The sequence below is a fragment of the Sus scrofa genome, chromosome 6 (genome assembly GCF_054392235.1).
Source record: "Sus scrofa isolate SSC_HxYL_T2T_F1_AM1 chromosome 6, Sscrofa_HxYL_maternal_Yorkshire_Landrace_v2.0, whole genome shotgun sequence".
NCBI lineage: Eukaryota > Metazoa > Chordata > Mammalia > Artiodactyla > Suidae > Sus > Sus scrofa.
Genome location: NC_139388.1, coordinates 55,704,770 through 55,729,642, shown reverse-complemented (window position 1 = coordinate 55,729,642; position 24,873 = coordinate 55,704,770). Strand labels below are relative to the sequence as shown.

Sequence of the window (24,873 nt, the reverse complement as noted above, 5' to 3'; positions counted from 1 at the left end):
GTTTCTGTCCTTGAATCTGTGAATGTGACGAAGTACAGGAATAAATTGCCAATTTGAAAAGAACTGTGCATTCCTGGGCCAAGGCCGGCTTTGTCTCCACACAGCTTTCTTTAATTGATATGTCAGATTCCATTCGCTAATATCTTGCTTCAGATTTTGGGGAGTTCCTGCTGTGGAGCAACGGGATCCATGGTGTCTCTGGAGCACGGGGTTGCAGGTTCGATCCCCAGCCCGGCACAGCGGGTTAACACTCTGGCATTCCTGCAGCTGTCCCGTAGGTCACGACTGCGGCCTGGATCTGATCCCTGGCCTGGGAACTCCATGTGCCGTGGGGTGGCCAAAAAAGAAAAAAAAAAAAAAGTTTCTGTCTCTACATTCATATGTAAGCCTGGCCCACAATTTTAGATCTTATCTGGTTTTGTTGTCATCATCAAGTTAGCATATAGGCTTTATCAGACAGTGGAACCTCTTCTTTCTTTTTTTTTTTTTTTTTTTTTTTTTTGTCTTTTTAGGGCTGTGCCCACAGCACAGGGAAGTTCCCAGTCTAGGGGTTGAATCAGAGCTGTAGCCACTGGCCTACGCCACAGCCACAGCAATGTCAGATCGGAGTCTGTGACCTACACCACAGCTCATGGCATGCCGGATCCTTAACCCACTGAGCAAGGCCAGGGATCGAACCTGCGTTCTCATGGATCCTGGTCAGATTTGTTTCTGCTGAGCCAGGATGGGAACTCCAGGAACCTCTCTCTTTAGTCTCTGGCAGTGTTGGCATAAAATCGGAATGCTTGGTACTATTTGCCCATAAAACCACTGGGGCCTGGTGCCCTTTGTGAGTAAGGCACAGACAGCATAAGGGTGGGAGAAACTGCTCCAGTCACTTTCTCTGAAATTGCAAGAGGTAAGAGGGCTCATAGCCTCACCCACCACCTCTTCCTCCCATTAGCCGAGTTAACCATCCTTTTCCTTCCTGCAACAATGTGGACAAACTCTGCACACACGGACCCACCCTGGAAGCAAGGTGGGGAGAGAGAGCCTGTGTGAACACAAATGAACCACTTGTGTTCTCAACCAAGATCCTGGAAGATTTGGTGGAGCCAAAGTCCACCATTAAAACAGGGAGGTGCAAGTTTCCACTACGGCGCAGTGGGTTAAGAATCCGACTGCAGCAGAGGCGTGGGGTTTGATTCCCAGCTGCACACAGTGGGTTAAAGGATGTGGCGTTGCTGCAGCTGAAGTGTAGGTCACAGCTATGGCTCGGGTTCAGTTCCTGGCCCAGGAACTTCCCTATTTTTTAAAAATATGCCCTATTTAAAAAAAAGGAAAAAAAACTTTTTTTTTTTTTTTTTTGTCTTTTGTCTTTTCTTGTTGTTGTTGTTGTTATTGTTGCTATTTCTTGGGCCGCTCCCGCAGCATATGGAGGTTCCCAGGCTAGGGGTTGAATCGGAGCTGTAGCCACCGGCCTACGCCAGAGCCACAGCAACGCTGGATCCGAGCCGTGTCTGCAACCTACACCACAGCTCACGGCAACGCCGGATCGTTAACCCACTGAGCAAGGGCAGGGATCGAACCCGCAACCTCATGGTTCCTAGTCGGATTCGTTAACCACTGCGCCACGACGGGAACTCCGAAAAAAAACTTTTTAAAATAAAATAAGGTGACTTCTCAGAAACACAATGCATGGCCTGCCTGTGATCTGAGAAGGCCCGCCAGCTCCAGGGATGCCTGAAACTGGTTCTCTTCTCCTATTCTGGTTGTTCTGGAAAAATCTGAGAGGTTCTACTCTGAGAGTCAGGGACTTACCAGAGGTCACAAAGCAAAGTAAGGGCCAAGCTCGACCTCTCCCCGCCTCCCTGCGGAGAAGCTCCGCTGCCTGGAGCCCTGCCCCCTCCCCTCACTCACCTCCCGGCCGGTAAGGATGTGCCGGGCCAGCTTGACTTTGGCAAAGTTGCCCTTCCCAATGGTCCTCAGCAGGCGGTAGTTGCCCACGTGTGGCTGCTCCTCAGGACAGGAGGCGATGGAGTTCCGGCAGCGGGCACCCAGGGAGCGGCTGGACCAGGACGGTCCCTTGTCAGAGGAGCGGCCACTGCCCAGGGTGCCATGCTGGGCGGGGGAGATGGAGCATGAGTGGTGGGCAGCACCCGCCCAGTCGCCTTCAGTGGCCCTGTGGGCTGGGGTGGCTACCTCCAGCTATGGCCACTGCCCCCTTCATGCCCTTTGCAAACCCACACCCGAGAGGAGCCTTGGGTCTCCCAACGTGCTCTATGAAAAGATGCCGCTGAGGACAAGGATGCTGGGGCCCCTCAACTCTGCTGTGCGGGGACCCCAGACCTCAGGTCCTTCCTGCCATCAGCACCCCACCCCCATCACCGGCTTCCTTTTCTAATTATTGGGACCTCCATCGGCTCCAGACTATTTTATTCTAAATGCTGCAGCCTTCAACGCCGACGCAGCCAGGGCTCAACACGCCACCCCAACCCTCCAACCCTCGCTGCTCCCAGCGTTCCATTTTATCAGTCACTGTCCTCCACTCTTTGGCAAACCCGTATCTCAACACCGCTTCCCGAGTTACTGCCCCCAGTGTTTTCTTCTCATCCTTACGGCCCCCAGTCCTACTGCAGACTCTGTAACCTTTTCGTTTGGCTCTGACGCTGCAGCCCGCAGCCTAACCTTCCTTCTCTGGGAGACGCTGTGGCTTCCTCATCGCCACCCCCCCCACCCCACGGCTGCTCCACGGGCATCCGACCTGCTGTCTTCCCGCCATGCTCTGTTCCGCTCCTGCCGTCCTCCCTCCTGGGCCTCGCTCTCCCGCAGGTCACCTGCCCGATCCAGACTGCCCTGCCCTGACTGTGAGCCCCAGGGACCCGGCCTCCCTTTCAGTGCTGGGGCCCAGGGGCTGGTAACAGAGGGAGACAGAGGCCCTGGCCTAGACAGCTCTGCCCAGGAGCTCCCTGGTGGCTCAGTGGGTTAAGGATTTGGCATCACTGCAGTGGCTCAGGTTGCTACTGTGGCACGGGTTTGATCCCTGGCCTGGGAACGTCCACAGGCTGTGGGGGCATGGCCGAAAAAAAAGAGACGGCTCTACTCAGACACTCCCAGGGCTGGGGGATGGGACACAGGAGGACACAGGGAGCTGAGGGAGAGGCCAGGTGGGTAATGAGAGGAGGGCCCGGGGCTACTCCTGCAAGGGATCTGACAGGCCGCTTAATAGGGACGAGGACCAATACTTAATGAGCACTGGCCATTGATGCATCACCACCCCCATTTTACAGGTAGGGAAACTGAGGCCCCCGAGCTGGGACGTGAACCCAGACAGTTTCCCCCAGAGTGGAGGCCTTGGCCAAGGCCACACCGCACTGCCTCACACCCCGCGTCACTTTTCTTAAGTAGGCTTTTCTCTGGGCCAAGTCCTGGGCATCAAAGCATCCCCTCTGCATTTAATTGCCACAGCGGCCCAGTGAGGGCAGCACCTGCAGCCTCACAGTCCAGAGGAGAAACTGAGGCTCGCAGCGAGGCGGTGCCGTGTCAAGGTCACGCAGTCGATTCATAAGAGGCAGAAAAGAAATGCTTCCCGTGAGGACCAGGAAGACAGCCGCCAGTACGGAGCCCTAACCGCAAGCCCGCTGCCTACTGTGCCTTCATCCAGGCCTCCGGGGTGGGTCCCATTACCATCTGCATTCTCCACACGGGGACCCCAGGGCTGAGGCAGGGTAAGCACCTTGCCCAAGGTCACAGGGCAGATGGAGAAGAGCGTCTAGGATTCGAACCAGGCTCTGCTGACTCCCAAGGCCCCAGCTCTTCCCCACAGCCCCCTGAGGGGCTGCTCCTGAGCCCGGGCCTCCTCCCAGGGGAGGGTGGGAAGGGAGCTGGAGCTCTGGGCAGATAAGGCCTCTGATTTCCACCCAGATAAAGACGCCCCATCAGGTGGCACCAGGGGAGCCACCCTGCGCTGGGCTGGCCCCCCACTGAAGGCAGTGTGACTGAGGGACCCCTGCAAGGGGCAGCGGGTGACAAAGCCCCCAGGGGCCGGGGGCGGGAGCTAAAATTGGCCTGCACCACCAGCTGGCCCAGCTCCCTCCCGACCGGCTGGCGCCCCAACACCGGGCCTGTTGCTAGGGAACCTCCAGAAAGGCCGGGTGGTGGGGGACCTGGGACTTGGGGTGGGGGAGCATGACCCCACAGGGCTGTCGTCATGGTGACCAGGTGGCAGGGGAGGGGGCTATGACCTCCAATTCCAGAGGGAGAGAGGTGACCCTTTGCCAGGACTGACAAGCAGCTCCTACAGACTAAGAGTTGGGAGGAGAGAAGGGACTAGCTGTCCCCTGGTCCCCAGGGCCGTACGAATCTGAACAAGATGGGGAGGAAGTGCTCACACAAGCCCCACTCTATAGAGGAGGAAACTGAGGCCCAGACAAGTGAGATCACTTGCCTGAGGTCACACAGCTAGGGAGGAGCAGAAACTAGATTTGAACCTACGCGTCTCTGAACAATCCAAGTAACAACAACAATAAGAGCAGCTCCCACACGCCTGGCCCTGGGCATCTTCCTCATCTCCTGGGTTCCTCAAAACACCCCCTTCGCGAGGCGCTATCCTTGGCCCCATTCGGAGGGGAAGAGACTGAGGCTCTGAGCAGGGAGGGATCCGAGACCTCACACAACAACTAATGACAGCCCTGGGTGGGGGATCCAGGGCCGTCTGACTCATAGCCACACAATAGCAGCAAACACGTGTGGAGCGCGGCCCATCCGTCCCGTGCGTCAGGCTTCAGCCGGATCATCGCGAGTAATCCTCTGAGGGACTCAGGTGATCACCCCCATTTATTTCCCAGGGCAGGAAACTGAGGCCCGGAAGGCGAGAGCCAGTGGTCTGAGGTCACAGGGCAACGTGGCTGGCGGAGCCGGCACTTGAACCCAGGCCTGTGGGCTCCCTGCCACTTCCTCGAGTGACTGGGGTGGGGTGGGGGGGCGGGGGCCAGAGGCGGGCTTCTCATGGGAGACTCCAAACCAGAGCCTGGCTTATAGTGTGACGGGTGGCAATGGGGGTGGTGATGGCGGCTCTCTGGGGAGGGGAGGGGGGAGTCCAGCAAGATGAAGGGGCAGAGATAAATCGATCTGGTGGGCATCTGGGGTGAGGGTGGCTGGGGATTGGCAGGGGCCCAGCAGAGGCCTGGGGGAATGGGACAAAGACCCCAGCTGGGGAGGAGTCTGGCATTGGTTGGTGGGAGGGTCTTTAGAAGCGCTGAGAGTAATCAGAAATCAGGGGAATGAGGGGAGGGTCTCTCTGGGATTGTTCTGGGCTGTGGTGGAGGGACAGGGGTGCCTGGGAACAGTGGGAGGGGTCCAAGCCATGGGACAGTGGAAGTCAGGGGCTAAAGATACCTGAGCCAGGGGTCTGGGTCTTGAGGAAACTCCTAGAAGTCAAAGAAGGGGGTTCCTAGGAGCAGTCCCTGGAACCAGAGAGAGGTTCAGGGGCCTGAAATCCTGGGGAAGGGGCTTCCAGGATAAGGAACAGGTCAAAGGAATAAAGACAGAGCCTGGTGGGGGCGGGGGGTCAAGAGGCCTAGAAACTTGGGGAGAAGGCTTCCAGCCAACAGACCCCAAGAGAAAGGGCCTAGAGCCAGGGCAAAAGCAGAGGCTTCGAGTCCAGGAGTCTTCTGGAAAAAGCATCCAGGGTCAGGCCTTGGGAGCTGGGGAAGGACTCTGAAGCTGAGGAGGGGGCTTCACTGGGAGGCCAGACCCCTGGCAAGGAAGACGGAGGCCCTGGAGCAGCAGAAGGGATAGGGGCCTGGGGCTCTAAGGCATGAGGCGGTGTCTTGTGAGGAGGGGCCTGGCCTAGGAGGGGGGTCAAGGGGCCGGGGGCGCCAGGGGCACCGGGAGGAGGCTTGCCTGAAGTGGAGGAGCTGATACAGGGAGCATGAGGCCTGGAGTCCGTCTAGTCCAGGGCCTAGAAATCCAAGACTGAGCTGGGGGCCTGGAGTTGGAGGCCAAGGCTTCCTGGGAGAGCAAGAGACCAGAGCGGGTCTGGGGGGATCTGTGGGGACCAGAGGTGTTGGGAATCCATGGACAGGGCTGCTTGGAAGATGGGGACCAGGCCTGGAAGTGGAGAGACCTTGAACAAGCTAGAAGGGCCCTGGGCCCAGGAAAGGTGGAACCGGTTTCCTGTGAGGGGGAGCCCACAGGAGCCAGGAGGGGATCTCCGAGGGGCGAAAGGCTGGGAATGAGAGACAGGGTGGTGGGGGGGAGATCCTGGGGCGCCCGCCACCCAGGTCCAGACAGGGAAGGCCAGAGGCAGAGGCAGGACGGAGCCAGGCCTTCCCAGAGAGGGCCGGGCTGGGCCTTGGGGTCAGGAGCCCGGCACACCCGAGAGGGGGCCAGTTGTCCGATGCGGAAGGCCTGGAGGGGAAGGGGCTTAGGAACCTGCGGGAGAAGGGAGGGGCTCCTGGAAGGCAGGGGAGGGGGCTTCCTGGAGAGAAGAGACCCGAGCGGAAGCGGTCTGCAAGGGATAAGAGAGGGGTCCCGGGAGAGGGGCGCCCCCAGGGGTCGGGCTGGGCTGAGGAGTGGGGGAGGGTCGAGCGGCCTGGAAGTCCAGGCGGGGGTCGGAGGTGGCGCGCGCGGGGTTGGGCTGGGGAAACGAGGGTAGGCGCTCGCGGCGAGGGACACGGCAGGGCGAGGGGTTCGGCGGCCGGACCCAGCCGGGGCTCCCCAAGGGGCCGAGCCCCACTCACCGTGTCCGAGTTCCGATCGTTGCCCGGGGCCAGCGCCGTCCGCGAAGACATTTTCTCCGGGTCCCAGGGGACTGGGCGGCCAGGTCGGGGGGGGGGGCGGGGGTCCGGGGGGGGGTCCCCTCTCTGCCCCTCCCCCCCCACCGGCCTGGAGACGCGAGCTCAAAAGCTGGGCGCCGTGGACACCCGGGTTCGCGCCGTGGGAGAGGGGGCAGGGCGGGGGAGGGAAGGGGGTGCCTAGGGTCCTAGTGGCCCCGCACAGCTCGGGCTGGGGGCGCCATGGGGGCGGCGGGCAGGCCGGCGGGCGGGGGCCAGGGAGGGGGCGCGGAGCCGGCCCGGGCGGCGGCGGAGGGAGGCGGTGGAGGGGCCGGGGAGGAAGGGACGTCAGGGGGAGGGGCGGGCAGGGCGGGGCTGCCGAGACCCCGCCCCCTGCCGCCAGCACTTAAAGGCGCAGGCCCCGACCGGCCGGGGGGCTCTGGGGGCGGAGGCACGTCTGGGCGCGTTCTCGGGGAGTCTGTTCTCACGGGAGAGTACAGACTCATCGGAGGAGAAGGGGAGAGAAACATCAAGGCAGAGAGCCAGAGGCGCACAGAAAGATACTGAAAGAGGCAGAGACAGACGCAGAGACAAAAAGACAGAGAGACAGGGGTAGGGGGAACACAGAGACACAAAGAGATGGAAAGACATTCAAGGAATGGAGAGACAAAAAGAGAAAGGCAGAAAGAGGGAGAAACGTAGGGAAAGAGAGGCACATACAGAGAGACAGAAGGAGAGACAGAGACACAGAGAGCGACAAAGACTGAGAGACTCGCACGCGGAGACAGAGACAGGGATGCAGAGACCGGTGAAGAGAATGGAGATAAAGCGACAGAAATAGACCGAGAATCCCCCCAGAGGCAAGAACCCGGCAGGCGGCGCTGTCCACATTCTCCCTCCCAGTCCCCTCCTCCCCAGTCCGGGAAGCTCTGGGGACCAAGGGCTAAGGGTGCTGGGGGGAATGGTGTCTGGGCGGAGCCACTGGGGAAGGGTGACCAACCTCTCCAGCAATGCTGCCTCCCAGCTCGCAGAAAACTCCAGACCCCGAGGTTGTGGGCTGCAGCCTCCTCTCCTCTGCACCGGAGCTGGGGTTCCAGGACTCTGTCCACGTATTTAACTCTTGGCAGGGATTTGATCTTTCCACGCCTCAGTTTCCCAGTCTATAAAGTGAGGGCGGGGAACCAACATGTTACCTTCCCCCAAGGGCTGAAGCTGGTGCACACGAACCCCAGGCAAGTATTCACCTCAGAGCGGGCCACTCTCTGGATGGGCCAACTGAGGACAGAGAGGGCAAAGGCTTTCCTGAGGTCACATGATCTCGTGGGGACCACCCTCTGGACCAGTGTGGGATGAAGGAAAGGGAGGCATGGCCAAGTCCTGGCTTGGGATCTATGCCCTGTCTGTCCCTTTCTGTTCGAACAACTTCCTGAGCCTCAGTTTCCCGTTCTAAGAAATGGGCGTGACAACAACAGCAGTGTGCTGGAGCCACCCCAAGCAAGCTGATTGTTTTGAAATCTCAGGAGTTTTGGAACCGGTGGTTAAACGGCCATTATTTAAAAATAAATCATGCAAACATACAATTAAATATTTAAAACAAAGGTAATAAATACTCATCACATCCTAATTATTTTACTACGTTTTACTATCATGTGTGATCTTGAGGTTATTTGCATCTATCGTATCTGCCCAGTGAAACTAAGGGGTGACTGCTCCTCTCTTCCCTGACAAACGCTTTCAGTAGCGTCACCTTGGTAGCTTGAACTGAGCCATGAAAGGAATATTTACACCATGGAAATTGGCAAGTCCTGCAAAACAAGTCTTTCCACACACACCCCCTACACACACCCTGCTCCCCAGAGAGCTGGTTGTTACACACCAGTATATCACTATCAACTACATGGACAGAGGCTTCCTCTGTGAAAGCTTCTGAGCATCTCATCCTTTCTGACCCACGCTGAGGCTGGACCAGCCTTATCACCCCCACTAAGAAAAAGTACTTGCTGAAGGTCACACAGCTGGGGAGCAGCAGGGCTGGGATTTGAACACAAGTGTCTCCAAACTCCAGAACTTGGGCTCTTGACCGCTAAGGTTTCCCGTCCCTGGATAGTAAACCTCAGTCTGCAACAAATTAACGAGCCTATGGAAGTAAAGGGCTTCACGTGGGACCAGATTAGGGAACAGATTAGAATTTCTTAAATGGGTGGTAGTATTATAATTCAACAAATGGAGCCTGAGGAGTCTCAGGGATAGTGGGAGGCAAAAAGGGAGGGGTTCAGGATGTTGTTCTAGAAGCTTTGGCATCCCAAGGGTTCTGCGGGACGACGGGTGGGGTCTTGGGGTGAGACGGGAGGCTGAATCAGCCCAATTCCTTCCCAGCCCTAGCGCTGAGAGCTGCAGTTCTCGGATACACCACACGGGGGCGAAAGATCACCTCCTATACACGTTCGCCCACCACACTTGGGGTTCACCCAGGCTCCCCAGTTCCCAGTACTGTTGCCAACCCATTTCCCAGACGGGGGGGTGGGGACTCAGACTTAAAGAGGGGAGGTCACATCCTGGATGGACCTTGAAAGAAGCATGCAAAAGACCACTTGTATGATGCCATTTACACGCAATTTTCAAAATAGGTAAATCCAGGAGTTCCCGTCGTGGCGCAGTGGTTAACGAATCCGACTAGGAACCATGAGGTTGCGGGTTCGGTCCCTGCCACTTGCTCAGTGGGTTAACGATCCGGCGTTGCCGTGAGCTGTGGTGTAGGTTGCAAACGCGGCTCGGATCCCATGTTGCTGTGGCTCTGGCGTAGGCCGGTGGCTACAGCTCCGATTGGACCCCTAGCCTGGGAGCCTCCATATGCCATGGGAGCGGCCCAAGAAATAGCAAAAAAAGACAGAAAAAAAAAAAGGTAAATCCATAATGACAGAAAGTAGACTCGGGTTCACCAGGGGCTGAGGGGGCAAGGGAAATGGGGATTGATTGCTAAGGTGTAACACGGGTTTCTTTTGGGGGGCAGTGAAAATGTTCTGGAATTACATAATAGTCAGGGCGACCTTGTGAATATACTAAAAAACACTGAGACTTTAAAAAACACCTTAAAAGGGTGGATTTTGTGGCATATGACTGATAGCTCAATTTAAAATTAAATTAAAAAAGAGGGAGAGGAGTTCCCACTGTGGCACAACAGCATCAGTGGCCTCTCTGGAGCAGTGGAATGAAGGTTCAATCCCTGGCCTGGCACAGCGGGTTAAGAATCCTGCGTTGCCACAGCTGCGGTTTGGGTTGCAACGGCAGCTGGGATCTGATCCCTGGCCCGGGAACTCAGAGAAAAAAAAAAGGGGGAAGAGATCCCACAGTTGGCCATGGCCCATAAGAAGCCACTTGGTTCTAGCCTGAGCTGCCTTCTGAAAACCACCGGCCCGCACTGACTCTGGGAGGACAAAGCCTGTCCCTCCCCCTCCCCCTTGGCCACCCAACCACCCCTTTCCCCAGGGTCCACTGTCTGGCAAATCCAGTCCTTGGAATCTTAACCCCTGACACCCTGAGCCCAACCTTATGTCCACAGAGCAGGGCTGGGGGAGGAGCAGTGATCCCCAAGCATAGCCCCCCCCAAACCCCAATGTTAACGCTACCCCATCCCAACTGCAATTTTGCCAAGGCAGGTGATCACTCTCTCAGGCCCAGGGAAACGTCCATCGAAGCCTAAAACCCAGCCTGAAAAGTAATCTTAGTCCTGCATCTAACTCCGTTCAACCCCCACCCGGTTCCCAGCCCCAGCAGACCTGCCGTCTCCATCCCACTTCCAATCCTTAGCTCTGATCTATCCCTGTTCGTTTGTGTATTTGGTAAATGACTCTTTCCTGAGCACCTAGTATGTGCCAGGTGGCCATCTAGGGACATTGAGATGAACAAGGCAAAAGCACAATCTCTTTGAATTTGTATTTGATTGGGCAGAATCAGAAAATCCACCAGAGGAATTCCCATCATGGCTCAGAGGGTTAAGAACACAACACAGTGACTGTGAGGCTGCAAGTTCAATCTCTGGCCCCACCCAGTGAGTTAAGGTGCTGTGGTGTAGGTCGCAGATGCAGCATTGCTGTGGCTGTGGCGCAGACTGGTGGCTGCAGCTCCGATTTGACCTCTAGCCTAGGAACCTCCATCGACCTGGAGGAGAGAGGACCCAGAGGAAGCAGAAGTGCTTTTGCTGGTCGGGGAAAGGCTCAAGCTGAGACCCGGATGATAACTGGGGGGAGGGGGCATATGGAGACCTGGGGACAGGGGCTTTGGGGCAGAGAGACCCACAATTCCAAAGCCATGCCCAGGGCCACCCCCTTAGGTCCCCAATCCCAGTCCCTGGCCCAGCGGAACCTTCCTCCAGGTCCACCCAGAGCAGGGAACCCAAGAGAGAGCTTTGGGCCCATATCCAGGCTGGGGTGTCTGGGGGGGGTGCTGGTACCCAGGATGGTTTTGTCACCTCGGGAAGTGTGAAGAGCTGGCAGGGGCGGGGTGAGGGTGGGGACCTGACAGCAGCCTTGTCCTTCTTCCAGTGCAACTGCAGCCTGGCCTAAAAGAGCAGACAGATAACAAGTCCTTCCCGCCCCTGGCCCCAGAGAGGGAGGGGTTTCCTGGCAGGAAACTGACCTCCTCTAACCCCCCCTCCTCAGATCCAAGCTCTCAGCAGTCCCGGCTGAAGTGGCCTCAGGACAGGACAGCAGAGGGACAGGGGGACCCCAACAAGGAGGTGAGTGTACGGGAGGAGTGGGCAGGATTCCTACACACCCTCACCCCAGGGGCCTCCCTGAATGTAAGGACTGGATCAGAATTGGGGTGAACGTGTGCCCTGAAGCCAGGAGAGGCTGGGGGTGAAGAGAGAATTTAGGGCCTGACCTCAGGAGGGTGCCAGCGAAAGGGCGGAAGGAGAAGGGAGGGGGCAGGGCAGACTTTGGGGTCTCTGAGGATCCAGGCTACGGGAGGAGCCAGCCGGCCGGGGAGCGCCTGGAGCCACCCAGGAGAAGGAGAGGTTCCCGGGATGCTCTCTGAGTGCAGGTGGGAAGGTTGAGCCAGAGAGGGAGGGGCGCTTGGCTCCATCCCCAAGAAATGGGGTCTTCGAGAGGGGAACAGGGACAAGGGTTGGGATGGAGGAGTGGGAGACAGAGGGGGGAATGCGGTTGGGGACACAGATGTGGATGAGTTTGAAACAAGCTGGGCCAGTGCCGGGATTGTTGGGGAGGGGGCGAGGTCTGTATTGGGCTGTCAGCAAAATCTGCAAGGGCGCTTCCCTAAGAAGACACGGCCGCTGGAGGTGATGCCTTCTGCAAAGAAGACGGATGCCTGCAGAGGGTCTGTGACTTTGGGGAAAGAGGCTGGCATCGAGGAAGAGGAGGAGGAGCCCAAAGAGGGAAGTTCTGGTGGCCAAGACATCCTGCGGGAGCGGGGAGGCTGGGGGGCTCAAGGGTTGCCTCGGAAGTGAGTCAGGGGCCCAGGCACTGGGAGGCAGACGATGGGGCTGGAGGGGGCAGGATGTCGCAGTCAGTTTGCAGAGGTGGGTGTTGGATCCAGGAAGGGGAAAGACGTCGGGGCGGGGGGGCAGTTTGGGGAAAATGTTGCAGCCCGGTCTGAGGATGTTGGGAATGGTCTGGGTATGTTGGATTCAGGTTGGGGGTGGGAGCCAGTGGAGAAAGTCAACTCTAATTTGGATGGGGAGTTCCCGTGTGACTCAGCGGGTTAAAAATACGACTAATATCCATGAGGACGCGGGTTCGATCCCTGGCCTTGCTCTGCGGCATTGCTGTGAGCTGTGGTGTAGGCTGGCAGAGGCAGCTCTGATTCGACCCCTAGCCTGGGAACCTCCATATGCCACATGTGCGCCCCCCCAAAAAAAAAATCTAGTTTGGATGAAAAATAATACATCTAGTTTGGGTGATGTCTTCAGCTGGAAGGAAATTGGAGCTCTCTATTTCAAGGAGGAGGTAGAATATTTGGGGGGTACAGTAGAGCCAGTTCTAGGATGATGGAGCCATTTAGATGTGGAGGCATGTCAAAGCCAGATTGGAAGACGAAAGAGGGGGAAATCAGTGTGCGTGTGCGTGCGTGTGTGTGTGTGTGTGTGCACGCGCACGCGCGCGCATGTGTGGGAGGGGGGGTATTGACTGTCCACAACCATGGGGGCCACAGGCAAGCATTGCCATGGTGACTGCCCCCCTCGGGGATCAGGGACCTTGGAGAGTGGAGAGAGGCTGGAAAGGTGTTTTTAGGAACTGGAGGCTTGAGAAACAACATCTAAGATCTGGAGGCTGAAGTCAGGGAGGAAAGAAAGGGGCTCCCCATCACCAAGGGCTGTGCTGTCATTCATGGCTCAGCCAACTGGGGGCCCCCTTCTGCATCAGCCTCCCACCCCCACTCCCCCACCCCCACGGCCCAATCTTTTTTTTTTTTTTTTTGCTTTTTTAGGGCCGCACCTGCGGCATATGGAGGTTCCCAGGCTAGGGGTCGAATCGGAGCCACAGCCGCTGGCCCACCCTATAGCCACAGCAACATTAGATCCGAGCCGTGTCTGTGACCTACCCCACAGTTCACGGCAATGCCAGATCCTTAAGCCACGGAGCAAGGGCAGGGATCAAACCTGCCACCTCATGGTTCCTAGTCGGATTCGTTTCCACTACGCCACGACAGGAACTCCGCACGGCCCAATCTTGACCCTGTCCCTCGCCTGCTCTTAACCTGTCCCAGAACAACCTACATGTCTAGCCATGGGAGGATGTGTGAACATCTGATCCTCTACGTAGTTTTGGCACAGCCACACAGTGGAATAGTACGCAACACTTAAATTAATTAGTGCCACAGAGACTGGCCTGGATACATCTCACATGTAGCATGTGAGAAGGGAAAAAAGCAAGTGGCAGGGGATACACGTAGTATGATACAGGGTATTTATAGAGAGTTTAAAACCGTGTGAAACAATATGTTATTTCTGGATACCACTCTGGGTAGGCACAGAGTCCAAGTCGGCTTGGCCGGTGGACAGGACATTCCGGCTGCGGCTTTCCTTGGGAGAGGGCTAGAGCCCACAGGATCAGGGAGTGAGGTTTTTTTTTGAGGGGGGCGCTTCTGGGCATTTGCAAAGTTTAATTCTTTAAAAAACAAACAAACTGAATCAAAAAGAGCGAGTGTTTGCTTTTGATGCAGCAAGGACTGTAAGCAGGGGGGAATTATATAAAGTTTGTTTTCTATACTTTTCTGAATGTTCGGACTCTTTCATCAGTTTCCAAAGTGCCCTTCCTTGGGAGTTCCTGGTGGCTCTGTGGCTTAAAGATCCAGCATTGTCATTGCTGTGGCTCTAGTTAGAGCTGTGGTGCAGGTTTGATCCCTGGCCTGGGGAACTTCTGCATGCCACAGGTGCGGTCAAAAAAAAAAAACAAGAACCAAACACCAAACAAACGAAAGAGCCCTTCCATGGTTCCCCAGTGCCCTGGGGAAAATGCCCAAAGCCTTCTTTGTGGCTTTCCAGGCCCTGCGTGGCCTGCTCCCTGCTGACCTCCCCGGCTTGACTAATCATTCTTCCTCCTCCACAAGGAATGAAGTCCTTGCCTCCTTCTTCTGTTTCCTGTTTAGCACCCAATCACTCCCAGAATGACTGCTCTGAGACCTGGGGACACAGGGGTGACCCAGACAGCCCTGATTCTGCCCTCCTGGAGCTCACAGTCCAGTAGGGAACACAGATCCAGGCCCAGATAGTGATGACCCAGAGTGGGAGTATGAGGGGGGCACCTGATTCAGCCTGGGCCTCCGGGAGGGCTTCCTGGAGGAGGTGGCATTGGGCTGGAGGCTAAAGGCTGAATGGAGCATGGAGAACAGGCTTCAGTGTAGAAGCAGATGCTGACACCCAGGGGAGCCAGGAGTGAGGAGGAGAAAGTGGGAAAGCCCTGGGAGGTGCGCAGGTGGCAGGTGAGGGGACTGAAATTTGTCCCGAGGGCGCTGGGGAGCCATGGAAGGTTCAGAGAAGGAGGAGGGGCAGGTTTGAGCCCTAACAAGGTTCTCGGAGGTGGCCTGGAAGACTAGAGGCTGGAGAGCAGGGAGGAGGCTACTGCAGGGGAGCAGGAGGGGGCCTGGAATGGGGAAGGGGGCGGGCGGTAAAGAGGGAGGAGACAGGGATTTAAGAGATAAAACAGGTAATGTGAAAAAAAAAAGAATGCATATAACTGGGTCACTTTGCTGTACAGCAGAAATTGACAGAACATAGTAAATCAACCATAATAAAAATTTTTTAAAATTAGGATGATTAAAAAAAAAAGGAAAGAAATGGGTAGGATTCTGGAAGCTTCCAGAGGACAGGGACTGGGTCTGCCTCAGCCACCACTGTTATCTTAACATCTACACAGGGCTGGGCCCACGGCAAATGCCTAATAAGTTTTGTGTGTGTGTGTGTGTGTGTGTGTGTGTGTGTGTGTGTGTGTGTTAAAATCTACATAACATAAACTTGACCACATCACCCATTTCAAGCGTACAGTTCAGGGGCCTGTTGTACATTCACAGTGTTATCAGCCATCGCCCGTGCCTAGTTCCTCTGAAAGGAAGCTCTGTACTTGCTACGTGGTCCCGTCCCAGCCCCCCTCTCCCTGCCCACTAACCATTCTGTCTCTACGGATTTGCCTGCCTATTCTGGATATTTCCCAGTAAGTGGGGAGGACTGAACCAGGTGGGGTAGAGGTGACAGGGCTACTGACTAGACAGGGGAGGAGAAGCAGGTGCCCAAGTGTGTGACCTGGATGCCTGGGTCCCAGACCATAGAGTCTCTGCCTTGCGCTGGCTGAGCCACCTTGGCAAAGACCCTTGCCCTCTCTGAGCCTGTTTCTCAACCACTAAGATTAGGAACCTGGAGTTCCCGTCGTGGCGCAGTGGTTAACGAATCTGACTAGGAACCATGAGGTTGCGGGTTCGATCCCTGCCCTTGCTCAGTGGGTTAACGATCCGGCGTTGCCGTGAGCTGTGGTGTAGGTTGCAGACGCGGCTCGGATCCCGCGTTGCTGTGGCTCTGGCGTAGGCCGGTGGCTACAGCTCCGATTGGACCCCTAGCCTGGGAACCTCCATATGCCGCGGGAGCGGCCCAAGAAATAGCAACAACAACAACAACAACAACAACAAAAAAAAAAAAAAAAAAAAAGATTAGGAACCTTCCAGGGCTGGAGTCGTGGGTAAAGGGTCTGAACACCCCGATGCGTAGGAGAAAGAACCCGGGATGTGGAATCAGACAGGTGTGGGTGCGAACCCTGACTTTGTCCCCAAATCACTGTGGGACCTTAGGCAAACGCCTTTGCTCTTCTGAGTCTCAGTTTCCTCATCGGCAAAATGGGCATAATGATAAAACTCACCTCACGAGATTGTGCAGATTTAAGGGGTAAGTGCTCAGTCCACTTATGCCCCAAAGTGCTGGGTACCTAAAGGCATTGCCATCAATGCCACCCGTCATCAATACCACCATTATTTTTTCCCCAGGTCCCCACCTGTCAAAATGCCCATCCTGAAGAACCTAGGGGTGGCAGACTCTAAGGTGCCCCGGGCGGGGACTCTGCCCCTGAGGTCCTCTCGGAACCCCTTTGAGGAAGTCTCAGGGCTGGAAGAAGAAGAGACCGGAGAGCTGGGGACCCTGCCCAACGGAACATCATGTCGCCGCCGCGCCACCCTGGAAAAGCTGGCAGGCCTGGCCCCCTTCCGGCTGGGTAGAAGCCCCGGCTGGCGAGTGGGCAGCCCTGGGGACGGGCAGCCTCGCTCTTTCCTGGGCCGGGTGCTGACACCAGGGATGCGTAGGAGCTCAGCAGATTTCGGCCTCCTGGCCAGGCTTCAGGGGACCCGAGCCCAGGGCAACGAGGAAGCGGCTGGGGAGGCTGCACGGAGACTGGCCTTCCTGAGACTGGGGCGCGGGCCCAAGCCCCGGCGCGCATCGCTGGCTGAGAGGGTGGTGCCTGCGGGCGAGGCAGCTCCCGAGCCCCCGCCCAAGGTCCCGGAGCCCCCAAAGATGAAGGAGCCATTGTCAGGTGAGTGGGGAGCCCTGGCTCAGTCCTGGGAGAATCACAGTGTCTCCACCTGTGGCCCCATCTCCATTCACTTCTCTGCTTTCCATCTGCCCACCTCCAAGTACGTGACCAGCCCACCCCTCCTGAGGCCCTAATCGCCATCTCTGAGCTCCAGCTTCAGCCTCACGCCACCCCCATCCCCAGTCTGTCCCTCTCTCCACCTGCCACCTTCAATGTCACCCCCTTGTCCAACGGAATCACCAACTTTGGTTTCATCTTTTCTAATCCCTGTCCTCAATTTCTGTCTTTTTTTTTTTTTTTTTTTTTTTTTAGGGCCGCACCCACAGCATATGGAGGTTCCCAGGCTAGGGGTCAAATTGGAGCTGTAGCTGCCGGCCTACACCACAGCCACAGCAACACCAGATCCAAGCCCAGTCTTCGACCTACACCACAGCTTGTGGCAATGCCAGATCCTTAACCCACTGAGCAAGGCCAGGGATCGAACCTGCCTCCTCATGAATCCTAGTCAGATTCGTTTCTGCTGCACCACAACGGGAACTTCCCTGTCCCCAATGTCAACCCTCTTTCCCTTGCTACCCTCGAATTCAACTCCGTCTCATCTCCTTTCAAAATATCCACATTCGACCTGGACCTTGTGCCCCTCCCTAACTACCCTGTTCTCATCCTTAACCCCAACTCTCACCCCTAACACCAATCCCACCTCAACCTCCTCCTTCAGCCCCAAACTCCTCTTCCATCCCTCTCTGAATCCCAGCCCTAACCCCATCCAGATCCTAAATACCCAGCCCCAGCCTCCAGGTTCATCCTTGCTTCAACTTACGTCCAGTCGTCATCTTCACACGCCCCGCTGCCATGCTCACGTCTCCTGTCTCCCAGCTACATCCTTCCAAATCTCCACTACCTGTGTTAGTTTCCTGTTAGGACCGCAAACTGGGTGGATTCAAACTGTAGAAATTTAGTCTCTTTAGTGCAAAAGGTCGAACCCCGCCCACTCTGAGACCTGCGGGGGAATCTTCCCTCTCCTCTTCCAGCTCCTGGTGCTTTGCCAGCAGTTTCTGGCATTCCTTGGCTTGCAGGTGCGTCTTTCCAGTCTTCCCTCCTCGCCTGGCCTTTTCTCTGTGTCTGTGACCTACACCAACAGCTCACGACAACGCCGGAGCCTTAACCCATGGAGCGAGGCCAGGGATCGAACCCTCGTCCTCATGGATACTTGTTGGGTTCTTTACTGCTGAGCCACGAAGGGAACACCGTTCTCTGTGCCTTCACATCTTCTCCTCCTCTATGCACGTCTATCTTGTTGTCCAGGTTTCCCCTGTTTATCAGGACACCAGTCCGACTGGATCAGGGCCCCATCCTGTGACTTCGCTTTAACTTCATTGCCTCTGCAAAGACCCTATTTCCAAATAAGGTTCATTCTGAAGTATTGGGGGTTAGGACTTCACCTATCTTTTTTCCTGGTGGGGGGACAAACGCAATTCAACTGATAATGTTGCCCCAGTTTTATCCTCAACTCCAATACGCTCCCCAACCCCATTGACCTCCTCAGTGCCTTTTTGGTCCCCCCCCCTGCCCCCGGCGCTTTTTCCAACCCCATCGCCTGTCTGCACCTTGAGACACAGCCACATGCTTATTCCCAGTCTAGCCCGTTCTTCGAACGCCATCTTTAACCTCATTGCCACGCCCAATACCATGACCACCGCCAACTGGTTCAGCCCCATGCCATGGCCCACTCCCCTGCTCTCATGCCATCCTCAGTCGCATCCCCCTAAAGCATCTTCAACCCCTTCCCCTCTTCAGTCTCACTGCCGCTTCCCAACCCCAGGGCATCCCAACTCCATCTTCAACCCCATTCACCTCCCCAGTTTCCTCCTTCAGTCCTAGTCGAATTCCTAATCCCTCTCGGCCCCCATTTTCAACCTGAACCCCAAACCCAATCTCCTCCCAGGCTAGGGGTCTAATCGGAGGTGTAGCCACCAGCCTACGCCAGAGCCACAGCAACACAGGATCCGAGCCACATCTGCGACCTGCACCACAGCTCACGGCAACGCCAGATCCTTAACCCACTGCGTGAGGCCAGGGATCGAACCCTCAACCTCATGGTTCCTAGTCAGATTTGTTAACCATTGAGCCATGAAGGGAATTCCTCTTCCTTCATTCTTAATCCCATCTCTAGCCCCATCCTGAGTCCCAATCCTAACCGCCCATTTCCAACCTCCAGCGTCATCTCTGTCCACCTTCCTAATCCCAACTTAAGTCCAAACTTCTAACTCGCATCCATCTTGAGCTTCTTTCCAGCCTCAACGTTCCCCTACGCTCATCTCCAACCCCATCCTTACCCCAAACCCCAGATGTCATTCCCAATTCCTTTCCCACCTCCCTCTTCAGAGTTCAACCCCAACCCCACCCTAACCCTAAACTCCCTCATCCCCACCCTCATTCCCACCTTCCTTCAACCCCATCCAACCCTGTCCCTGTCTCCACCCACCCCCACACCTCCCCTCTGCCACTGGCCAGCCCTTGCAGCCCCAGCGCTGGGGAGCCTTTTCTTCATCCTCTGATGCCCTCCGCATCCTGGCCAGAGGCTATTTCAGCCCCTGCTCCCTAGGGACTGGGAGGGCACCACAGGGAGGTGAGAGGGGGTGATTGGAGCCCCCGCCTTCTGGAAACGGATGGGCAGAAATAGCACTGGCCAGGAAATAGTTTTTCTGCCAGGGAGGAAGTGGAGGGGGTGGAGGTGTTGGGGGTAACCCTGGGCCACTGGGACCCTCCCTCTGCCTCCACTCCAGGCCTCCCAACCCCATAGCTCTCCTCTCTAGGTGGGGGAGAGGTTGGGAAATCATCAGAAGCCAGCTGTCCCCACCCCAAAAAACCTATCTCTGGTCTTCCTAGCCTCTTTCCAGCTCCCAGCCCCCACCCTGCCCACCAGGCTAGGGCTCTCTCCATCCCTCTCCCCCCTTACCTGGCTCCAACTCCCCTCCCTTGACCTCCCACTTCCTCTGATGCCTTTCTTTGGCCCTGATGCGCTTTTTCCACCCTAGCTGCCCTCAGCTCCCCCTGTCCCCACCCAGTCCCTGATAACCTCCTCCCAGTCTTGAACCCTCGGCCCAAGCTCTAACCCCTTCCTGCTCCTTCAACCCCCACCCCCACTTCCTCTGACTCCGCCCACCCACCTTATCCTCTCCCTAAGCACGCACCCTCCAGTCTTTTAATCTTCCCGCATTCAGACTCCCTTTCGAGGTCTATTGCCGAAGCCCCTCTTCCTTCCGTAACCCTCTCCTGTCCCCTCCCCCAGGTCCCAGCTCTCTCCCATACTTCCCTCCCCCACCCCCTCTCCCCTACCCCCACCAGTCCGCACCTCTCCCCGCTTTCCCTCCATTCTCTTCCCCCTCCTCCCCTGCCCCCCACCTGCCCTCATCTTTCTTTATTTTTTCTTTTCTTTTTCTTTTTCTGTCTTTTTAGGGCCGCACCCGCGGCATAGGGAGGCTCCCAGGCTAGGGGTCCAATCGGAGCTACACCTGCCGGCTACACCACAGCCATAGCCACGCAAGATCTGAGCTGCGTCTGCGACCTACACCACAGCTCACGGCCACGCCAGACCCTTAAGCCACCGAGCGAGGCCAGGGATCGAATCCGCAGCCTCATGGTTCCTAGTCGGATTCGTTCCCCCTGCCTGCCCTCAACTTTCTCCTCCCTTCCCTTCTCCTAGCACCCCCAAGCCCTCACCTGACGCCCTCCTCCCGTCCCCTTCTCCCGAAACGCCTGGACTCCTCTGGCTCCACTCGTTCCGCCTCCTCCCAATGCCCGCCCGGTTTTCATGCCCCTGATCTCCCGCTTTGCTCCCACAGTGCTGGAGATCCTGGGCTTGATCCAGCAGCGCGAGCTCGCCCGCGCCGACGAGCACATCTTGGAGCTGGAGGCCGAAGAGCTGGCGTCGTCGGGGGGCGGCGCACCCGTGCCACCCAAAGCCGAAGGCGCGGGCAGCCCCTCAGGCGGGGGCCGCCGGGCGCGGGACGTGGCTCTGCTGTACGAGGCCCTGCAGCGCGAGCTGTGGGCGCTGGTGCGCGAGACGCTGGCGGGCCCCGGGCCGGGCGCGGGCGCCGGGCCGGGCGCCGTGGCGCAGCTGGGCCAGGTGCTGGTGCAGGAGGAGGCGGCCGACGGGCGCCGGGGACCCGAGGCGGCCCGCAAGCTGCGCGCCCGCTGGGCCGAGGCGGTGGCACGCGCCGCCCGGGAGCGCCTGGAGGCGGCCGCGCCGGGGGCGCCCGGAGGCCTGGCGGGGCAGCTGGAGGCGCTGCGGGGGCGGCTGCTGGAGGATATGGGCGTAGTGCGGGGCCGCCTGGCTCCCTCCTACCCCGCCGGCCTGGGCGCCTTTGGCGTCTACCTGCGCGGCTACCACGGCGCGCTGGCCGAGTGGATCGGAGCCGCCGCCCGCCGAAGGCTCCCGCTGACCGACCGCTACGCGCTGCTGCACTGGCACAACCAGGTGTACCCCAGGTGAGCCGGGGCCCGGCCTCTCCCGGGTCGCGCAGAACCCTGGTTCCCCCTACCCCCTCCAGCCCTGGCCTCTTCACGTCCTAAGCACCCTGGACCTTCAATCCCAGAACCTTAACATCGTGAACCCTTCCAGACTCTGCACTGGTGACATTTACAAGCCGAGCCTCCTAGCGCTCTCCACGCTTCCTGAGCTAGAACCTCAGTAACACGGATCCTTCTGGTTCTAGAACCTTAACACTGCTGGTCCTCCCTGTCCAAGGACCTTAAAGTCATCAGCACTTAACACCCAGAATATTAGCCCTGCCCGCCCCTCTAGTCCTAGAATCTTCGTCCCCATGACCCTTCTCATCCTAAAATCTTGGCACTGGTGACCCTTAGAATTCTAGAAGCCTCACTCTGCTCCTGCCTTAGATCTCAGGGCATTAGCACAGATGACTCTTCCAAGCTTAGACTTTTGGGAGGGCCACGCCCCGTGGCAGGCAAAAATTACTAGGCCAGGGATGGAACCCATGCCACTTCAGTGACAATGCCAGACCTCTAACCATTAGGCCACCAGGGAGCTCCCTAATGGTAGAACTTTAGAACTGATGACACTTTCAATCCTAGAACCTTCGCACCAATGAGCCTTTGAATCTTCAGCCTTCGCTTTGTCCCCTCCTTGGGTTCTAGAACCTTGACACTGTTGATCCTTCCAGTTTCAGGATGGTAGCACTTTGGGTCCCTTGAGTTCTATAATCTTGGCATCTAGAACCTGAGTACCCTTGACCCTCCCGGTCCTAGAATCTTATAACCATCCTGCCTTTGGATCTTAAAATAGATCCATTCTTGGAGGGGGGAGGGTGTGTGTGTGTGTGTGTGTGTGTGTGTGTGTGTGTGTGTCACTGGAATAGGTGATTAGCTATGACCAGGTCACTACCCACTCCAGGAAAAAGGGAGCTAGCCACCCCAAAACACACGTTGGAGGGTAACGTGCGTGAGTGGTTCCTCAGACAAAACAGGATGCTATCACCAGAAGAATGGGACGGCAGCAGTTACCAACACGGACTCCCTAGATCCCCTTTGGGAATATATAGTAATGACATTCACACACCCTCCGTGAGAGACGAGGCTGGGTAGGGAGCCTGGGATGGTGAGACATGAGTTAAGGCTGACTGGCAGGGAGATGGTGCTGCTGGCTGAGAGGATACCATGAGCGAGATCCTGGTGGTGTGTGGGCGGTGGAGAGAGTGATGTATTGCCCAGGCTGGCACCACTGGCAAGGCTGTGGAAGCAAGTGGGGATGGGGGTGGAGTGGGAGGGGTGGACTGGGGAGGCCTCTGAGGCCAGGAGCAAGGGTAGGGACTAGGCATGGAAGTGGCAGGGAGCTTCTCTGTGGCGAAGCCCTAGTGGGTGAGACCTTGTGTGCTGGACCATCCAGCCTGGACGTGACCCCTCCAAGTCTTGCTGGGACATCATCCATCAGGGAGCTGACTCAGAGAGCTGGAGCCAGGAGAGCAACAAGTCCAGAGACTTCCTGTGAGGGATGAGCAAAGCGGGCCCCAAGAGAGGAAGGGAGTGGCCCAGGTCAACAGACACACAGGGTGCACAGGGATGGGAATGGGGAGGGGCTCGGCGGCCCAGCCCCACCTCTCACAGACCCCTGTTTCTCACCCCCACCCCCAGAGAGGTCCTAGGTCTGGTGGACATGGTCGCCCTGGAGAACGGGGAGCTGGGGCCCCTTCTTTCCCCCGGCACCCTTCGTGGCTTGGAGGATGAGTGTGTCACAGACGTTAAGGTACCCGGAACTTGACATTGGTGATTAGGGAGCGGGGAGGCTCTTGGCAGAGAGGGAGGGGTCACAGGAGCTGGAGGGCCTCTCCCCCACCCCCTTTCTCTATTTCACATCTCCCCTGAAAACTGTAGACCTCTGAGTTCCATCCAAAAGACAGAGACACGTAAGCCCACGATCCCTTCTCTCCCATGTTACGTGTTGTGTATCCTACGCACCCGGCTGGGCGTAGAGACACCCATGGAAGGTTCGATGCATTCAGATGCTTCAAATCTTACAGCAGGAGAGTCAGTCACAGAACCTCAGACCCAAAGGCTCACAGCAGGAGGGCCGTCAAAGCCTCTCCGCCTATCAGCAGGGCTGGCAGTAAACACGGCTAATAACTGGCTGGGCACAGACACCGCTAAGCAGAATGGCCCAGCCACAAACACCCATGCCAGCCAGGGGGGTGTTTCTCCACCTGAAAGCCAGTCCCGCCCCAGCCCCAGACTGAGCGCTTTGATGCTGAGAGATCAACAAGTCCAGCGTCTCAGACTCAACAAAGTGGAGACACATGGGACCCGGGAATCAGAGATGCGGCAACCTTAGAACCCCAGACCCTTGGAATTCTTGAATCACAGATTTTGGAAATCCGTTGTTTTGCAGAACCTGAGAGCAGCCTTAGCATCGTCAGATAATGAGAGCATAAACCCTTGAGCCCTCTGGCTCTTAGCGGGAGGAGGCTTAAAACCACAGGCTCCTTGGTATCAAGCTCTAATTGTGGACTTAGGAAAGGAAGGGGCTGGGGCGGTTTGGGGTGTAGGTTCTCTCCCCAGCGTTACCTTCATGAGCCTCACAGGTAGAATCCAGACCTTCTGGGGACTAAGATCCTGGGATTTGTGGCGGGGGGGGGATGCAGAAAGGAGGGAGAGGCTCCCAGGCACCCTGACTGCTGCCTCTCCCCTGGCCTCCCTGCTCCAGGCTCAGACGCGGGCAGCTCTCCTTCGAGTGCTGCAGGAGGATGAGGAGCACTGGGGAAGCACGGAGGACTGGTCCAGCAGCCTGGCACAGGATGTGTGTGAGGTAGGGGCTGGGAATCGGATGGAGAATCCGCCGCGCGGGAAAGTGGGACCTTGCACCCTCTTCACCCCTTCTCATCCCCCTGGACCCACACAGCTGCTGGAAGAGCACACCGAGCGAGCACCCCGCATCAGTCAGGAGTTTGGGGAGCGGATGGCCCACTGCTGCCTGGGGGGGCTGGCAGAGTTCCTGCAGAGGTATGGAGGGCTGGGGGGCAGGGCACAGGTCTGGGGCGTGTGGCCTCTGGACCCCGATCCAAGGGAGAGAGGAGAGATGAAAGAACCCCGTCAGGATGGGCAGGGCTGCCTCGGTGGGGATCACAGGCTGTGCCGGGCTGAGTGCCCAGCCGGGGACCCTTATCCAGCAGTGCTCCATCTGTCGGCCGCCCTCTCTCCTCCCACCAGCTTCCAGCAGCGTGTGGAACGATTCCATGAGAACCCAGGCGTCCGGGAGCTGCCGCCTGACACCTATATCAGCAGGACCATCTCCCTGGTCAATTGCGGGCCCCCCCTGAGGTGAGAGCACCCACGATGTGTGAGGGAGAAGCCCAGTCCCAAGTGACAAGCTGATGTGGGGTGCCCAGCTCCTGGGCAGGGGGACTGCAGGGCTGGCCCTGAGAGGCATATACAGGTCTCCTCAGAAGCATAACACCTGGGGGTCCTGAAAAAACTATAGCATCACAGAGCAGGAGAACTGTAATCAGAACAAAGGAGTGTTAGAAATAGAGGAACCTAGAAGCCAGACTCTAGGAATTACTTTTTTAAAAAATGCTTTT

General features: G+C 57.3%; 2 protein-coding genes across 4 annotated transcripts in view; one reads left to right on the top strand and one right to left on the bottom strand.

Annotated features, from left to right (window-relative positions):
• The window catches only part of MARK4 (microtubule affinity regulating kinase 4), a 34,644-nt gene extending 27,556 nt beyond the window's left edge, over positions 1 to 7,088 (bottom strand). For 2 of the 3 annotated variants that reach the window (XM_021094541.2, XM_021094540.2), the window contains exons 1-2: positions 6,723 to 7,088; positions 1,900 to 2,100 (exon numbers count right to left, since the gene is read on the bottom strand). In XM_021094541.2, coding sequence (XP_020950200.2) covers positions 1,900 to 2,100; positions 6,723 to 6,773 — 252 coding nt within the window. In that variant the 5' untranslated portion in view covers positions 6,774 to 7,088. The remainder of the gene's footprint in view (positions 1 to 1,899; positions 2,101 to 6,722) is intronic. The other variant, XM_021094543.2, reaches the window with a different exon arrangement.
• Positions 7,089 to 11,411: 4,323 nt separating this feature from the next.
• Positions 11,412 to 24,873, top strand: part of EXOC3L2 (exocyst complex component 3 like 2) — a 23,564-nt gene continuing 10,102 nt past the window's right edge. The window contains exons 1-7 of the mRNA XM_021094538.2: positions 11,412 to 11,490; positions 16,242 to 16,780; positions 20,626 to 21,271; positions 22,934 to 23,045; positions 24,000 to 24,101; positions 24,195 to 24,295; positions 24,503 to 24,613. Of these exons, the coding sequence (XP_020950197.1) occupies positions 16,258 to 16,780; positions 20,626 to 21,271; positions 22,934 to 23,045; positions 24,000 to 24,101; positions 24,195 to 24,295; positions 24,503 to 24,613 (1,595 nt within the window). The 5' untranslated portion in view covers positions 11,412 to 11,490; positions 16,242 to 16,257. The remainder of the gene's footprint in view (positions 11,491 to 16,241; positions 16,781 to 20,625; positions 21,272 to 22,933; positions 23,046 to 23,999; positions 24,102 to 24,194; positions 24,296 to 24,502; positions 24,614 to 24,873) is intronic.